We start from the raw sequence: 12662 nt of genomic DNA, 5'->3' as shown, positions 1-12662 counted from the left end.
GTTGTTCAGCATCTTAGCTGTAGAGGGCAGCGTCACTGGCCCTCATGTGGGATCTGAACCGGGGCCCTGCTGCTCAGAGCTGGCGTCCCAAGCCAACTCCTAACCAATGCGCCACTCAGCCGGCCCTGGTTTAGTCTTTTTTATTTTATTTTATTATGATAAGAATGCTTAACGCAAGATTACCTTCTTAATAGAGTCTTAAATATACACTACAGTGTTGTTGACTATAGATGGTTAAGTCTTTTTTAACAGATAGTTAGTGAGCCCCGCATTGGTGCCCGGCCCTGTGCTTGATGCCTAGGGTCAAAGGTAAAGAAGCTACCGTTTCCTCTCAGCAGCCAGAGGGATCCTTCAGAACCCTCAAGCTGATCGTCTCAGTTCCTTGTCTAGAACTCTCCAGGGCTTCCCATTGTTCTAGTAATAAAATCCAGTCCTCATGTGGACTCATCTCATGTGTCTCTCCCTTCTGCTCGCTGCCTCGGGGCCCCTCCAGGCTTCTGCCCCTTGTGGGACCTTTGCCCTGATACTCCTTTCTCCTGGAGCATTCTTCCTCTGCAGACTTCCCTGGTTGGACTCCTCCTTTTCCAGGTTCTCCGCTTGAAAGCTGGGAATCGGACTCAGGCCTGTGGGCTTCCAAACCCTCTCTCTATCCACCATGCTCTCCTGCCTTTGTTGGGCCCATCCCCATAACAGAGATCTTGGCACAAGTGAGGGGGCTTCGTTATCTGACAGCCAGCCCCATCGCACCCTGTCCCTCTCCAGCGCATCTGCTCCCGTTTTGCCGTGTGTGTTTGGAAGTGCCTCAACTCCTGGCCTTTTGATTTGTGTACCACCAGCAAGAAAGTTACAGTGAATTTCTAAAGTGTTGAAAAGATGGTGATCCTGGGAGATTGGCACTCTTATCCCTCAACACGTTCGAGGGGATTCTCTTTTTTAAAAATGGAGGTATAATTTACTTAGGCACAAATTATAAGTATACAGCTTGATTAGTTTTTGAAAAGTGAGCACACCTGTGAAACTACTCTCTTGATGGAGCTTTAGAACCTTTCCACCCACCCAGTGTCTTTGGGAAGTCTGGCTGGGTGGGGAGGTGAGCCTGCTTGGGGCAGAGACAGAGCCTCAAAGAGCCTGCGAGGCACCCCGCGCCTGGGGGTTCTGAGTGCCTTTTGCGCTCCATCTTGCCCAGACCTCTGAGTTTCTCGGTGGTTCAGAGTCAGTGGTGATAGGGGTGGCTGCAAAGATGAGGGACTCCAGTCATGTGGACACATGGAGATAAAGGGCACATGTGTGCCCTTTGCAGGGCGTCCACTCCCTGCCCCGGGAGAACATTGCATCCCAGAAGGTGCTCACCCCCAGCCCCTCCCCCCAGCAGCCCTGGCCCGTCGGGAGGAGGAGAGCCTGGCTATTCCCACCAAGCGACGTCGGGTTACTGCCGAGATGGAGGGGAAATACATCATCAATATGCCCAAGGGCACCACCCCCCGGACCCGCAAGATCCTGGAGCAGCAGCAGGCGGCAAAAGGTACTGGCCTGGTGGGGGCACGCTTTGGTGCAGACAGTCTTTCCCTTGGTGTCATGCAAGGTTGGCCACGTCCCACTGGCATCGGCTAAGAAGCAGGCTCTAATGGGATCCAGGGGGCCTTGGATGGAGGGGGCCATGATATGGCTGTGGAGGAGGGGGGCAGGCCACCACCTCTGCCCTCTTGTCCTGCAGTTAGTGCTGTAGGCCTCCTCAGCCCCTCAGCTGGTGCTCTTCCCCGTGGGGCAGGAGTATGGACTCAGTGATGGCTTTCCTGTGAAGTGTGCAATCTTGCCCATTTGAGGGCAGGTGCCCAGAAAAGTGGGAACTGTCAGTATGAGCTAGAGGGGTCTGGTTGAGATTCAGTCCATTGCTGGGGTTTGGATCTGGTAGTACCAGAGATGGTGCTCTGTAGAATATTAGAATATTGTATATGTTCTTATGAAAAAACATTCAGATGATGTGGAAACATATACAAGAAAAGCACTTTCCCCTCCCTCCCATATCCCACACCTGTTAATCTTTCCAGACCAGCATCCATGAACTTATATGCACCTGCACATATGTCTACACATATATAGGCATTGTTTCTTTTAAAACATAGGCATCATCCGGTAGGTGTAGTCCGATAACTCTGTTATTGAGATCTTTTTACATTAGTGCATGTACAGCTACAGCTGGCCCTCCATATTCATGTGTTTTGCATGCCATGCTGCCAATCACTATGCTGACTGAACCCATGTGAATGAAGTGATGTGTAAGCAAACCCTGCCGTAGCCGCCATGCAAATAATAGGTTATATGCAAATATGCCACTGTTTTATATAAGGGATCTTGAGTATTGTGGATTTCGGTATCCATGGGGGGTCCTGGAACCAACCCTCCTCAGATGCCAAGGGACAACTGTACTTCATTCTTATTAATGGTGGTTTCATATTTCCATAGTATTTGTCATCATTTTGTAAGCATTCTGTTGGTGGCTGTTTAGGTTGTTATTTAGGGAGAGGACTCATTACCATTCTTCAAATTACCTCGGAGACCCATAACCCCTTAAAAAGAGGGAGAGGCTTGAGTAGGGATTAAGAACTCTTCCGCAAACACACTTCATGAACTTGCGCTAATGTGCAAAGAACGTGTTGTCAATTTTAGTTGTTCCTTCCCACATTTGACACTAGCCACAAATGTGTGGGTTAAGGTCAGTGTTCACCAACAGCATAGACACACAGCCTAACTGGGCCCAGTCTGTGCCTGCTTGTACCAGCGCCACCTGGGATCTGGGCTGGCCATGTCGTCCCCTCCCTTCTCTGCACAGCGGTCAGCCGGGCCTGGGCCCACACAGGCTCCTCAGCAGGTGCTGGCTGATGGCCCCTCTTTCCTCCCAGGTCTCCCCAGGACGTCCGTGTTTGACCGCCTAGGTGCCGAGACCAAGGCGGACACGACAACGGGGACTAAAGTGAGTTGGAAATGGAGGGGCCACTTGGAGTCCTGAAATTTTTGTCTTCCTTGGGTGGTGTTCTTGGTACTTTCCACATTGCACCGCTCACACGCCCTGGAGCTACCTCACCCCCTTTCCAGCCTCAGCTCCGTTCTTTGAGCTGGTGGCTTCCTTGTCTGTCTTCTGCCCCAGCCTCTCTGCCTGGGTCTGGCTGACTCCCGGATGCCTCCTTGGACCCCTCCCACCATTATGTCCCAAACTGGCCTCAGTCTCTTCCCCCAAAGCTACTTCTCTCTTCTGGGCCTCGTCTCAGGAACCCCCCACTGCCCCCATTCCAGGCAGTCACCAGTCCAATGGCATCACCTGTCTCGCCTGCTGTCACATTTCCCTGCCTGGATAGGGCAGTGGTCTCCTAACTGGTTCCTGTGCAGCTGCTGTGAACCCCTCCAGCTGCTCTCCCACAGCAGCAGTGCGTGCTGCCCACAGTACAGGCCACCTGCCTCCCCCTGGAAGCCCTTCAGATGCCTTTTCACCAGGCTCAGGCTGCAGCCCTCTCTTCTTGCCTTGGCCTCTAGTCCCGCAGGCCCCAGGCATGGCGTGTGGTGAGCAGCACACAGCTGGGCCCGCTGCCCAGCGTGAATCTGGCTCTGCCACCACCTGGCTGTGTGGCCTTGCCCATGTCATGTAAGCCCTTTGTACTTTAGTTTCCTCATCTGTGTAGCACCCGCCTCATAGGGTGGTCGTGAGGATTAAGTGAGATATTCCTGCCCAGTGCTGGGTGTGTCTGGTGCATGTTAAGCACCCATTAAGGGCCACCTCTGATTAACTATGGAGGAGCCCCCCCCCCCACCTTTTTCGTGCCTCTCAGTCCCTCGCCCACTAGGCCTCACCCACTCTGGCCTCTTCTCATTTCTAGAATCTTATCATGAGCATTATAATAGCACTCAGGATCATGTGGCTTGAAGATGCAGCCACGTCAAGAGCTTGGCACATAGCGAATGCTCCAGGAACTCTTATTCCTGCCTTGGGGACTTAGGCTGTGCTCTTTTCTCTGCTGATTTCTGCCCTGAGGTCCTGGCTTACATGATGTTCCTCAGAAAGCCTCCCTGTCCTCTGCTCTCCAGCACTCCCCTCTGCACAGAATGCAACACAGTTGTACTTAGAGAATTACTTGTGTCATTTCCGATGCCAGGCCTATCTTCCCCACTGGACTGTGAGCCCCTGAGGGCAGGGCCAGGACTATCTTGGTCCCCACTGTGTTCCCGGCATCACCTAGCATGGCCAGGTAGTTGGGACTCAGAAAATATCTGTTGAGTGAATGACCAAATTTGTCTTTTTCTCTCCTGTTCACCTATAGACACCTTAGCTGATGGTCTTTCCTCAGCGTGGCACACCCTTTCTCCTCCCCTCCTTATTAGGCCCTCTTCCGGTCAATTCTCAGATCTTACCTCAGATGTCCTTTCTCCAGGGAGCCTCCTCTGGGCTCCTCCCAGATTCCTGGTCCTCCCATCACTGCTCTTGCTACTATCAAGGGTGTCACCCAACTATGAGCTCCATGAGTTCAGGCACATGAGGCAGCTCTCCGTGAATACATGTTGAGTGACTAAATGACTCACTTGTCCTGTCTCTGACCTCCACAGCCCACAGGAGTCTTCAGCCGCCTGGGGGCCACCCCAGAGATGGACGAGGATCTGGCTTGGGACAGTGACAATGACAGCAGCAGTTCTGTCCTACAGTATGCCGGAGTTCTGAAGAAGCTAGGCCGGGGCCCAGCCAAGGCCAGTCCCCAGCCAGTGCTGACTGTCAAAGCCAAAGCCACAAGCTCGGCGACGACAGCCGACACCCCAGCGCTGCGGCGCCTGGCCCTTTCCTCTCGCTCGGGGCTCGAGGGGAAGCCGGAGTCTCTAGCCAAAGTCAGCATCATCCAGAGACTGGGCAAGGCTGTCCTTGTGCCCGAGGCCCAGGACAGCCAGGTCACGAGCACCAAGAGTAAGTCCTCGGCCGAGGTCAAGGTCACCATTAAGAGGACTCTGGGGCCCCGGGGGAGCAGCTCCAGCGAGGGCCTTGGTGCCCAGATGGACCATGCGGGCACTGTGAGTGTGTTCAAAAGACTGGGCCGCAGGACATTCTAGCCCACAGGTGGGGCGCAGGCCCCTCTCCAGGCCCCTGGCTCCATCAGAGTCTTCAGCGAGTGCGCGCCCACCGCTCTGGATGGCACTGCTGGTCTCCCTCAGGCATTCAGGCCCAGCCCGAGCTTCGGGGATTCACCCCGTTTTTCTGAGTCTGAGATGGTCACTGTGGCTTGGCCTTGCCGCTCTGGGACTTTCCCTTCTCTCGTGTCCTCTGTTCTGTCCTCTCTGACTAGCCTCGGCAGGGCCCACTTTTCTACCTCTCCCAAGTGCCCAGTGCCCTTTTCCTCTCCTACGTCCCTGTCCCTCCCTCCTAGCAGCATCTGCTGCCTCAAGCCCCAGCTCCTCAGCCTCCTGGTCCCTCAGAGTGGGTGTCACCTGGAGGGGCTCCCTTATCCCCCACCTTGCCTGCTTCCCTCCCCCTCACTCCTTTGCATCCCCTCCCACCCAACTGCTTTAACTTCTCTGTCTCTCCCTCTCTACACTCTGTTCATTTCTCTTCTGTTTTCTGTCCCTGTGGCAAGGCCCGACGGTCCGCTGCGTCCTGCCTGACCCTCCTGCACCACCGGCCTCCCAGCGGCCCCCTCGTCGACAGTGGCGTCGAGTCTGTAGAGACACTTAGCTGCCCTCGCTCCCAGGCTGCGGGGACCTTCCCAGACCCTGGGCTGCAACTGGGGCACCTCCATCTTCCTGCCCTGGGCATCTTTTTCTATGAAAAGCCGTTCCGGGTGGCGGGCAGGGGGCACTGGGAAGGGAGGCCAGTGCTGAGAGAGAAGAAAACAGCTGTTTTAATATATTTTTGTGACTTTCAAATTGTTTCCCTCCCCTCTTTCAAGGTGAGTCACAGGATTGTTTTTCACACAAAGCACAATGTGGGGAGGGAGGGATGTTGAAGGGTTGCGCTCTGCCTCTGAAGGTCAAGCTCCCTGCGCACACGTGGGCCATGTCTCTGCTCCAGGCCCCAAGCCCAAGGGAGTACTGGTCATGGTCATCATTCCGTTGTGCTCCCTCCTCCCCGCTGCAGACTGCTGCAGTTGTGTCACTGCCTTCCCTCTCCACAGATGTCACCTGTTTCTGTCATTCTCCCTGTTGGCGGCTTTCCAAATTGCAGGCTCCATTTGGAGGCAGTGGGTTCCCGTGGGTTTGATTTTCACTTGCTTGTTGCATAGCCCCTACTCTGTGCCAGGCCTGTTCTGGGAGCTGGGGACCCCTCTCTGAGCAAGGCAGATAAGCCCCTGCCCTCGTGGCTCTAGCCAGGGAGACGGGCAAGCAATGAGCAGAAGTGACCAGGGCTTCTTTAGATGTTGGGGGTAAGATGGCCTCTAGGAGGAAGTGACAGGTAGGCTGAGATGGGAATGAGAAACAGCTCCATGGAGTTCATCAGGAGTGCTTTCAGGCAGAGGAAACAGCCCGGCAAAGGCTTGAGGTGGGACAAGGAACGCGGAGGTGGCCAGTATCTGGCTGGCCAGCGAGTGAGGGGCCTGCTCTCCAGCACGGGTGGGACGGGTGGGCCAGAAGTAGATGACCTGGGGCTTTGTGACGCAGGGTGAGGAATTTGGAATTCATCCCGAGCATTGAAGGGTTTGGGAGGGGTTTGAGGCAGGTGAGTAATGATCTGAGTTGCCTTTTCTGAAGATGGCTGTGGCCCTGTGAGGGGGATAAATTGTTGGGAGGACAAGGGTGGAGCAGGGAGGCAGCCACTGCAGAAGCCCAGGTGAGAAAGGAAGGTTGGTGGTGGGGAGGAGAAGTGGGTGGCCTAGGGTTCGGAGGAGCAGCAGGGTGTTCCGATGGATTGAAAGTTGGGGTGAGGGGAGGATAGGAAGCATGGATCACACCTAGATGGGAGACTTGAGCATCTAGAGGAAGGTAGGTGCTGTTTGTGGAACCTGGGAGTGGGGTGGGAGGGCACTGGGCTTTCACCCTGTTGACGGAGGGGTGAGCAGGCTGCCGAGGCTCCAGGGGCCACCTGGGCTGGAGGTCAAGAGCTTCGGGGAGTGCTCAGGGTATTTGCTGTGTTCAAAGCTGAGGGCCTGGCGATACCAGCTTGAAAGGAGCAAAGAAGAGAGTACCCAGGAGGGACTTTGGGCCCCTTTTCCTATTTAGAGAACAGATCTGATAAGGAGATTACCAAGGAGTAGTGGGGAGGGTTTGGAGATCTAAGAGTACGTGAAGATGACATTAGACCTCATTCATTTTTTTTTTATTGTGGTAAAATATACATAATATAAAATTTACCATTTTACCCAGTTTTAAGCGTACTGTTCAGTGGCATTAAGCACATTTACATTGTTGTATAATCACCACCGCCATCCAGCTCCAGAACTGCTTTCGTCTTCCTGAACTGATCATTTATTTTTAGTTTTTCCATAATGTCATATTGGAAGGACTCTGTGTCAGGCAGTGTCCCAAGCACTGGGTCTGGTTGTGAAGGGCTGGGTTTCAGTATGAGCGACAATGTTAGAGGGAATAGCCATAGACCCCAGTCCTCGTGAGGGCCCAGGCTAGACCCTCGTGGGACTGGCTGAGGTTGGACCTAGGAAGGACAGCAAATGATGGCAATGTCAAGAAGATTCCAGAGGCCGCCCTTTCATGCCTGAGCCGCAAGGAGGTGCTCACACGCATATGTACTTTCCTTGCCACTCTTCAAATTTTTTCGCCCTAATAATTTCTTCAGGTTCCTCTCCATGGATAATTTTAGTGATGGCTAGAGTTAAGTAGAAGCGTTCAGTTACTAAATTTAAGAGCACAGGGTAAATTCTTTTTTTTTTTTTTTTAAAGATTTTTATTGGGGAATTGGAGGAGGGGAACAGACAAGTTGCTGCCCTTTTGTTCTTCAGTCTAGTTGTGGAGGACGTCGCTTCACTGGCCCATGTTGGCATTATCATTGCGCTCTTCCTGGGTAAGGCAGTCGCTTGTTGGCCATTGGATGGCCGGCGGCTCACGGCAGCTCATGAAAGCTCACGCCCGCTGCCAGCCAGCCCCACTGCAGCCCCATTGCAGCCTACGCTGTCGCTGGTGACTCATGGCAGCCCAGCTCCAGGTCGAGCTGTTATCACCATCTTAGCTGTAGAGGGCGCAGCATCACTGGCCCTCATATGTGGGATCTTATCTGCAGCCCTGCTGCTCAGAGCTGGTGTCCCAAGCCAACTCCTAACCAACGCGCCACTCGGCCGCACCGGGTCACTGCTTTCTTTGCCCAGCCCAACGAGCCAGATCCACATTGCCCAGGGCCCTGGTTGAGTGACCCCCTCCCTGAGTTCCAGTTCCCTTGTCTGTAAAGGTGGTTGACCGTAAGACTGTCTAGTAGGAATTTTGGGAGGTTTGGTGATTGTGTTCATCTTTTTTTCAGTTTTGATAATGTTCATCTTTTCAGTAGATGTTAATTGAGGACTTGTGAAGTGCCAGAAATGGTGTGTGGATACAGCAGTAGACAGGCAGTGTCTCCTCATGGAGCTGGCATGCTTGTGGAAGAGTCCACCAGTAAATAAATAAGTGTAATTTAATGTTAAGCAGTACTAAGGGCTATGAAGAAAAAGAAAGTGTAGGGTAAGGGGGTAGAGGTTGATGGTGTGGTCGGGAAGCTTTCTCTGAGGAGTTCCCCTCTGAGAGGAGACCTCAGTGAAGAGGCAGAGCAAGCCTGCTGGTACTCGGGAACTGCATGCCAGGCCGAGCAAACGGTACACACCCTTGCTGGGTGAGGAAGACCCAGAGACCAGCTTGGCTAAAGTGGAGGGACAAGGTCAGTGCAGGGCTGAGTAACTGGTGGGTGAAGTATGGTAGGAACCAGCCTTGTCTAGGACCTCAGGAAAGGCCCCCAGGGCAGGGAAGGGTGGGCTAGTTCCTGGGAAGACAGACCCACCCCACCCCCAAGTATCCCCACATGAGGACAATGCAGCCACGGAGTGACCCTGGCTGCCCCTTCCCGATTCAGTCCCAAGGCTGGCCTTCTTCATCCTGGCCTCCTTCCCAGGGCCCGCTCAACTGGACTCTCCCTTTTGCTCCCGGCAGCTGCCTCCCGAATGATCACCAACAGCCTAAACCGTGACTCTCCACCAGGTACTCCCCCCAGGCGGCGGGACACCAGTACCTCCAAGATATCTGTCACTGTGTCCAACAAGATGGCAGCCAAGAGTGCCAAGGCCACTGGTGAGGAGACTTGGGCAGGTGGTGGGAGGAGCTAGAGGGGAATGTGGGTTGGGAGATCGTATTTGGGGGTCACGTTCCCAACATTTTAAGTACTTTGAAGGCCACCAGGTGTCCATAGTTTTTGGACTTGATAAGTCACCGCGCCTCTGTGCGCCTCGCTTTTTGTGTCTGTAGAGTGGGGCTGGTTGTACCCTACCCAGAGGATGGTCAGGAGCACAAGAGATGGTACATTTAAACATGGGTGCACTGTGGTTCTCACTCAGCAGTTGGTTTAGTCTTTTTTTTAAAAAAGATTTTATTGGGGAATTGAGGGAGGGGAGACACACAAATTGCTGTCCTTTTGTTCTTCGGTCTAGTTGTGGAGGATGGTGCTTCACTGGCCCATGTTGGTATTATCATTGCACTCTCCCTGAGTGAGGCAGATCGGTTGCTGGTCACTGGATGGCCGCTCACACCGGTTGCTGGCCGCTCATGCTGGCTGCCAGCCACTCACGGTAGCTTATGGCAGCCCACTGCAGCAGGGGCTGCAGCCTACGCCATCGCCGGTGTCTCGCGGCAGCCCAGCTCCAGATCGAGCTGTTGTTCAGCATCTTAGCTGTAGAGGGCAGCGTCACTGGCCCTCATGTGGGATCTGAACCGGGGCCCTGCTGCTCAGAGCTGGCGTCCNCTGTTTGTGGAGGACGTTGCTTCACTGGCCCAAGTTGGCACCATCATTGTGCTCTTCCCGGGCGAGGCAGATCAGTCGCCGGCTTCTGGACAGCTGCTCACGGCGGCTGCTGGCCACTCACGCTGGCTGCTGGCTACACACGGTAGCCCATGTCAACCCACTGCAGCAGGGGCTGTAGCCTATGCTGTTGCCGGCGACTCATGGCAGCCTAGCTCATGTTGTTCGGCATCTTAGCTGTAGAAGGCAGTGTCACTGGCTCTCATATGTGGGATCCGAACCAGGGCCCTCAGGCATCCCAAGCCAGTTCTTAACCAATGCGCCACTCGGCCGGCCCCAGGGTAAATTCTTGATGTGTAATAGGATCTACAATGATATAAACACAGGTATAGCTCACACGCTGATAGGCTTACTACCTGTGTGAGGTAAGTCGTCACTATTGTTCTCTACAGAGGCTTAGAGGGGAGTAAACTGCTGAAGGCCTTACCTAGCTGGCAAGTGACAGGACTGGGGTGGATGTGAGGGACGTGACCGGGACCCTGACCTCTTAACCCCTTACCCTGTGCTGCCTCAATTGCAGATTTGAAACAGGGCCCTTTTGGAAAGGGGAGGGGAGTCCTAGGAGAATGGTTTTGGATTTTTTAGAGTTAGCTATGTCCCCCCTACCCCATCAACTTGCTTTCCAAAGCATTTGTAGCTCTGGGGTGCCTCAGCGCCTTGAGTCATGTCCCATCCTGCCCCCGAGCTGCACGCCTCCTCCACACTTCCTCCGCCTGCAGCCCCTCTAGAGCCCCAGTGTCCTACCCATTTGATTTGATGACTGCTCCAAACCAACCCCAACAGCTGTGACCTGCAGGGATGCATTATTTTTCTCTGGTTCTCTTAAACGTTTTTGAGCATAAGTAACACACGTTTAAAAATGCAAAAGATACAAAAGGCTTGACAGTGAAAAATGTCTTCCTGAGTCTCCTAGCCCCCCAGGCCCTTCCTCAGAGGCCACCAATGTTACCAGTGTCGTGGGTAATCTTCCAGAGATGTGTGTATGTGTGTGTGCTGTCAGACTCGTACACACACATGCAGGAGAACATATAGTATGCACATACAGCACACACACATATTAACAGCTTTATTTAGTCCTTTTGGAAGGGAATTCAAGTTGCTGCCAGTTTCTTCTATTACAAGCAGCGCTACAATGGATAACCTTGTTCAGGGGTGAATTTGAAGAGTTCAAATGGTATCACTTCAGTGCAAATACTAATATTAGGTCAATAGCAAACCTGAACTAGGCTCTCCCTTAAGACTGTTGGCGCTCTTCAGATGGTCTGTTTACATTTATCACCCCATTCCACAAAGGAATTAAGTAAGAGCAGTTGGACTTGTCTAATTGGAGAGTGCTGGAGGAAGTGAGTCAGGGGATGCTAAGAGCTAACATTGATCCCCACCTCTGCCAGGAAGTATAAATCATTGCTTTGCTGAGTTGATGGACTTGTTGAATCCTCAGGGTCAGGGTATCACCACGAAAGTCAGGGGCTTCCTATTCTCATCCCATAAACATGGAAATGGAGGGGCAGTGAGCCCAGGGCTCATGCTAAATCACAGAGCCAGATGTGAGCCTGTCCAGGCGGATGGTTGTTTGGATGTGGTCTTAGGATGAGGTCACCTCCGGACACGTCACCTCCACTGATAGCTCCACCAGTGGATGCAAAGCAAGATGGGAACTTGCAATGCCTGTGGCAGTAGCCAGGATCCAGGCCAGCCCCACTGCCCCTTCCTCCAGTGCCTGAGCCCGGTGCCGAGAGATGGGCCAGGAGTTGGGCTACCGTGATCTTGACTTCTTTCCCTCTTTTGGGATCTGAGCTGACTTTGGTGAGCGCTGCTCCTGTAGACCTGCCTTTGAAGGTCTGACATTTACATACGCTGAACTTGACCTGCTTGAACTGCAAACCAGGACTTTGCAAACTTCAAATGGGAACAGTTTATTTTTTAGAACAATTTCAGATTTACAGAAAAATCGAGAAGCACACTTAGTACAGAGTTCCCATCTACCCCATATCTGTTTTCCCCTGTTAACATTTTACATTAGTATGATGGCATTTGTTATAACTAATAAACCAATATGGATACATTAACTGAAGTCCATAGTTATTCAGATTTCCTTAGTTTTAACATCTTTTTCTTTTAAATTTTTTTTTTTAGCTGAGCCATCCTGCTGCCTGTTGGCAGATCAGCTCGGGCTGGGCATCAAACTGCTGTTGCTCAGAGCTTGCACTCTTGAGCGAGCTCTTAACCAACCTCGGCCGGCCCTTAAAATTTTTTTCTGTTCCAGGATACTGTAGTACATTTATGTTGTCAAACATTTATGTTGACAAATAAGGAGTTGTCACGTCTCCTTAGGCTCCTCCTGGCTGTGGCAGCTTCTCAGACTTGTTTTTTTTTTATGAATGTTTTTTGGGTTTTTTAAAAGATTTTTATTGGGGAATTGGGGGATGGGAACAGCGCTTAGGAATTGGGGGAAGGGGAACAGACAAGTTGCTTTCGTTTTGTTCTTCAGTCTAGTTGTGGAGGACGTTGCTTCACTAGCCCAAGTTGGCACCATCATTGCGCTCTTCCCAGGCGAGGTAGATCAGTCGTCGGCTTCTGCATGGCCGCTCACTGCGGCTGCTGGCTACACATGGTAGTCCATGGCAACCCACTGCAGCAGTGGCTGCAGCCTACGCCGTGGCTGGCAACTCATGGCAGCCCAGCTCCAGGTTGAGCTGTTGTTCAGCAT

General features: G+C 52.8%; 1 protein-coding gene across 4 annotated transcripts in view; it reads left to right on the top strand.

Annotated features, from left to right (window-relative positions):
- Positions 1-5895, top strand: part of CUNH19orf47 (chromosome unknown C19orf47 homolog) — a 20179-nt gene extending 14284 nt beyond the window's left edge. For 3 of the 4 annotated variants that reach the window (XM_019629745.1, XM_019629744.1, XM_019629746.1), the window contains 3 exons: positions 1370-1522; positions 2901-2971; positions 4594-5699. In XM_019629745.1, coding sequence (XP_019485290.1) covers positions 1370-1522; positions 2901-2971; positions 4594-5085 — 716 coding nt within the window. In that variant the 3' untranslated portion in view covers positions 5086-5699. Of the gene's footprint in view, positions 1-1369; positions 1523-2900; positions 2972-4593 lie in introns of all 4 variants that reach the window. The other variant, XM_019629747.1, reaches the window with a different exon arrangement.
- Positions 5896-12662: the final 6767 nt, after the last annotated feature.

Source organism: Hipposideros armiger, unplaced genomic scaffold (assembly GCF_001890085.2).
Source record: "Hipposideros armiger isolate ML-2016 unplaced genomic scaffold, ASM189008v1 scaffold_867, whole genome shotgun sequence".
In the NCBI taxonomy this organism is placed as follows: Eukaryota; Metazoa; Chordata; class Mammalia; order Chiroptera; family Hipposideridae; genus Hipposideros; species Hipposideros armiger.
The sequence above is the reverse complement of the archived record's forward strand: the minus strand, read 5'-3'. Positions and strand labels throughout refer to the sequence as shown.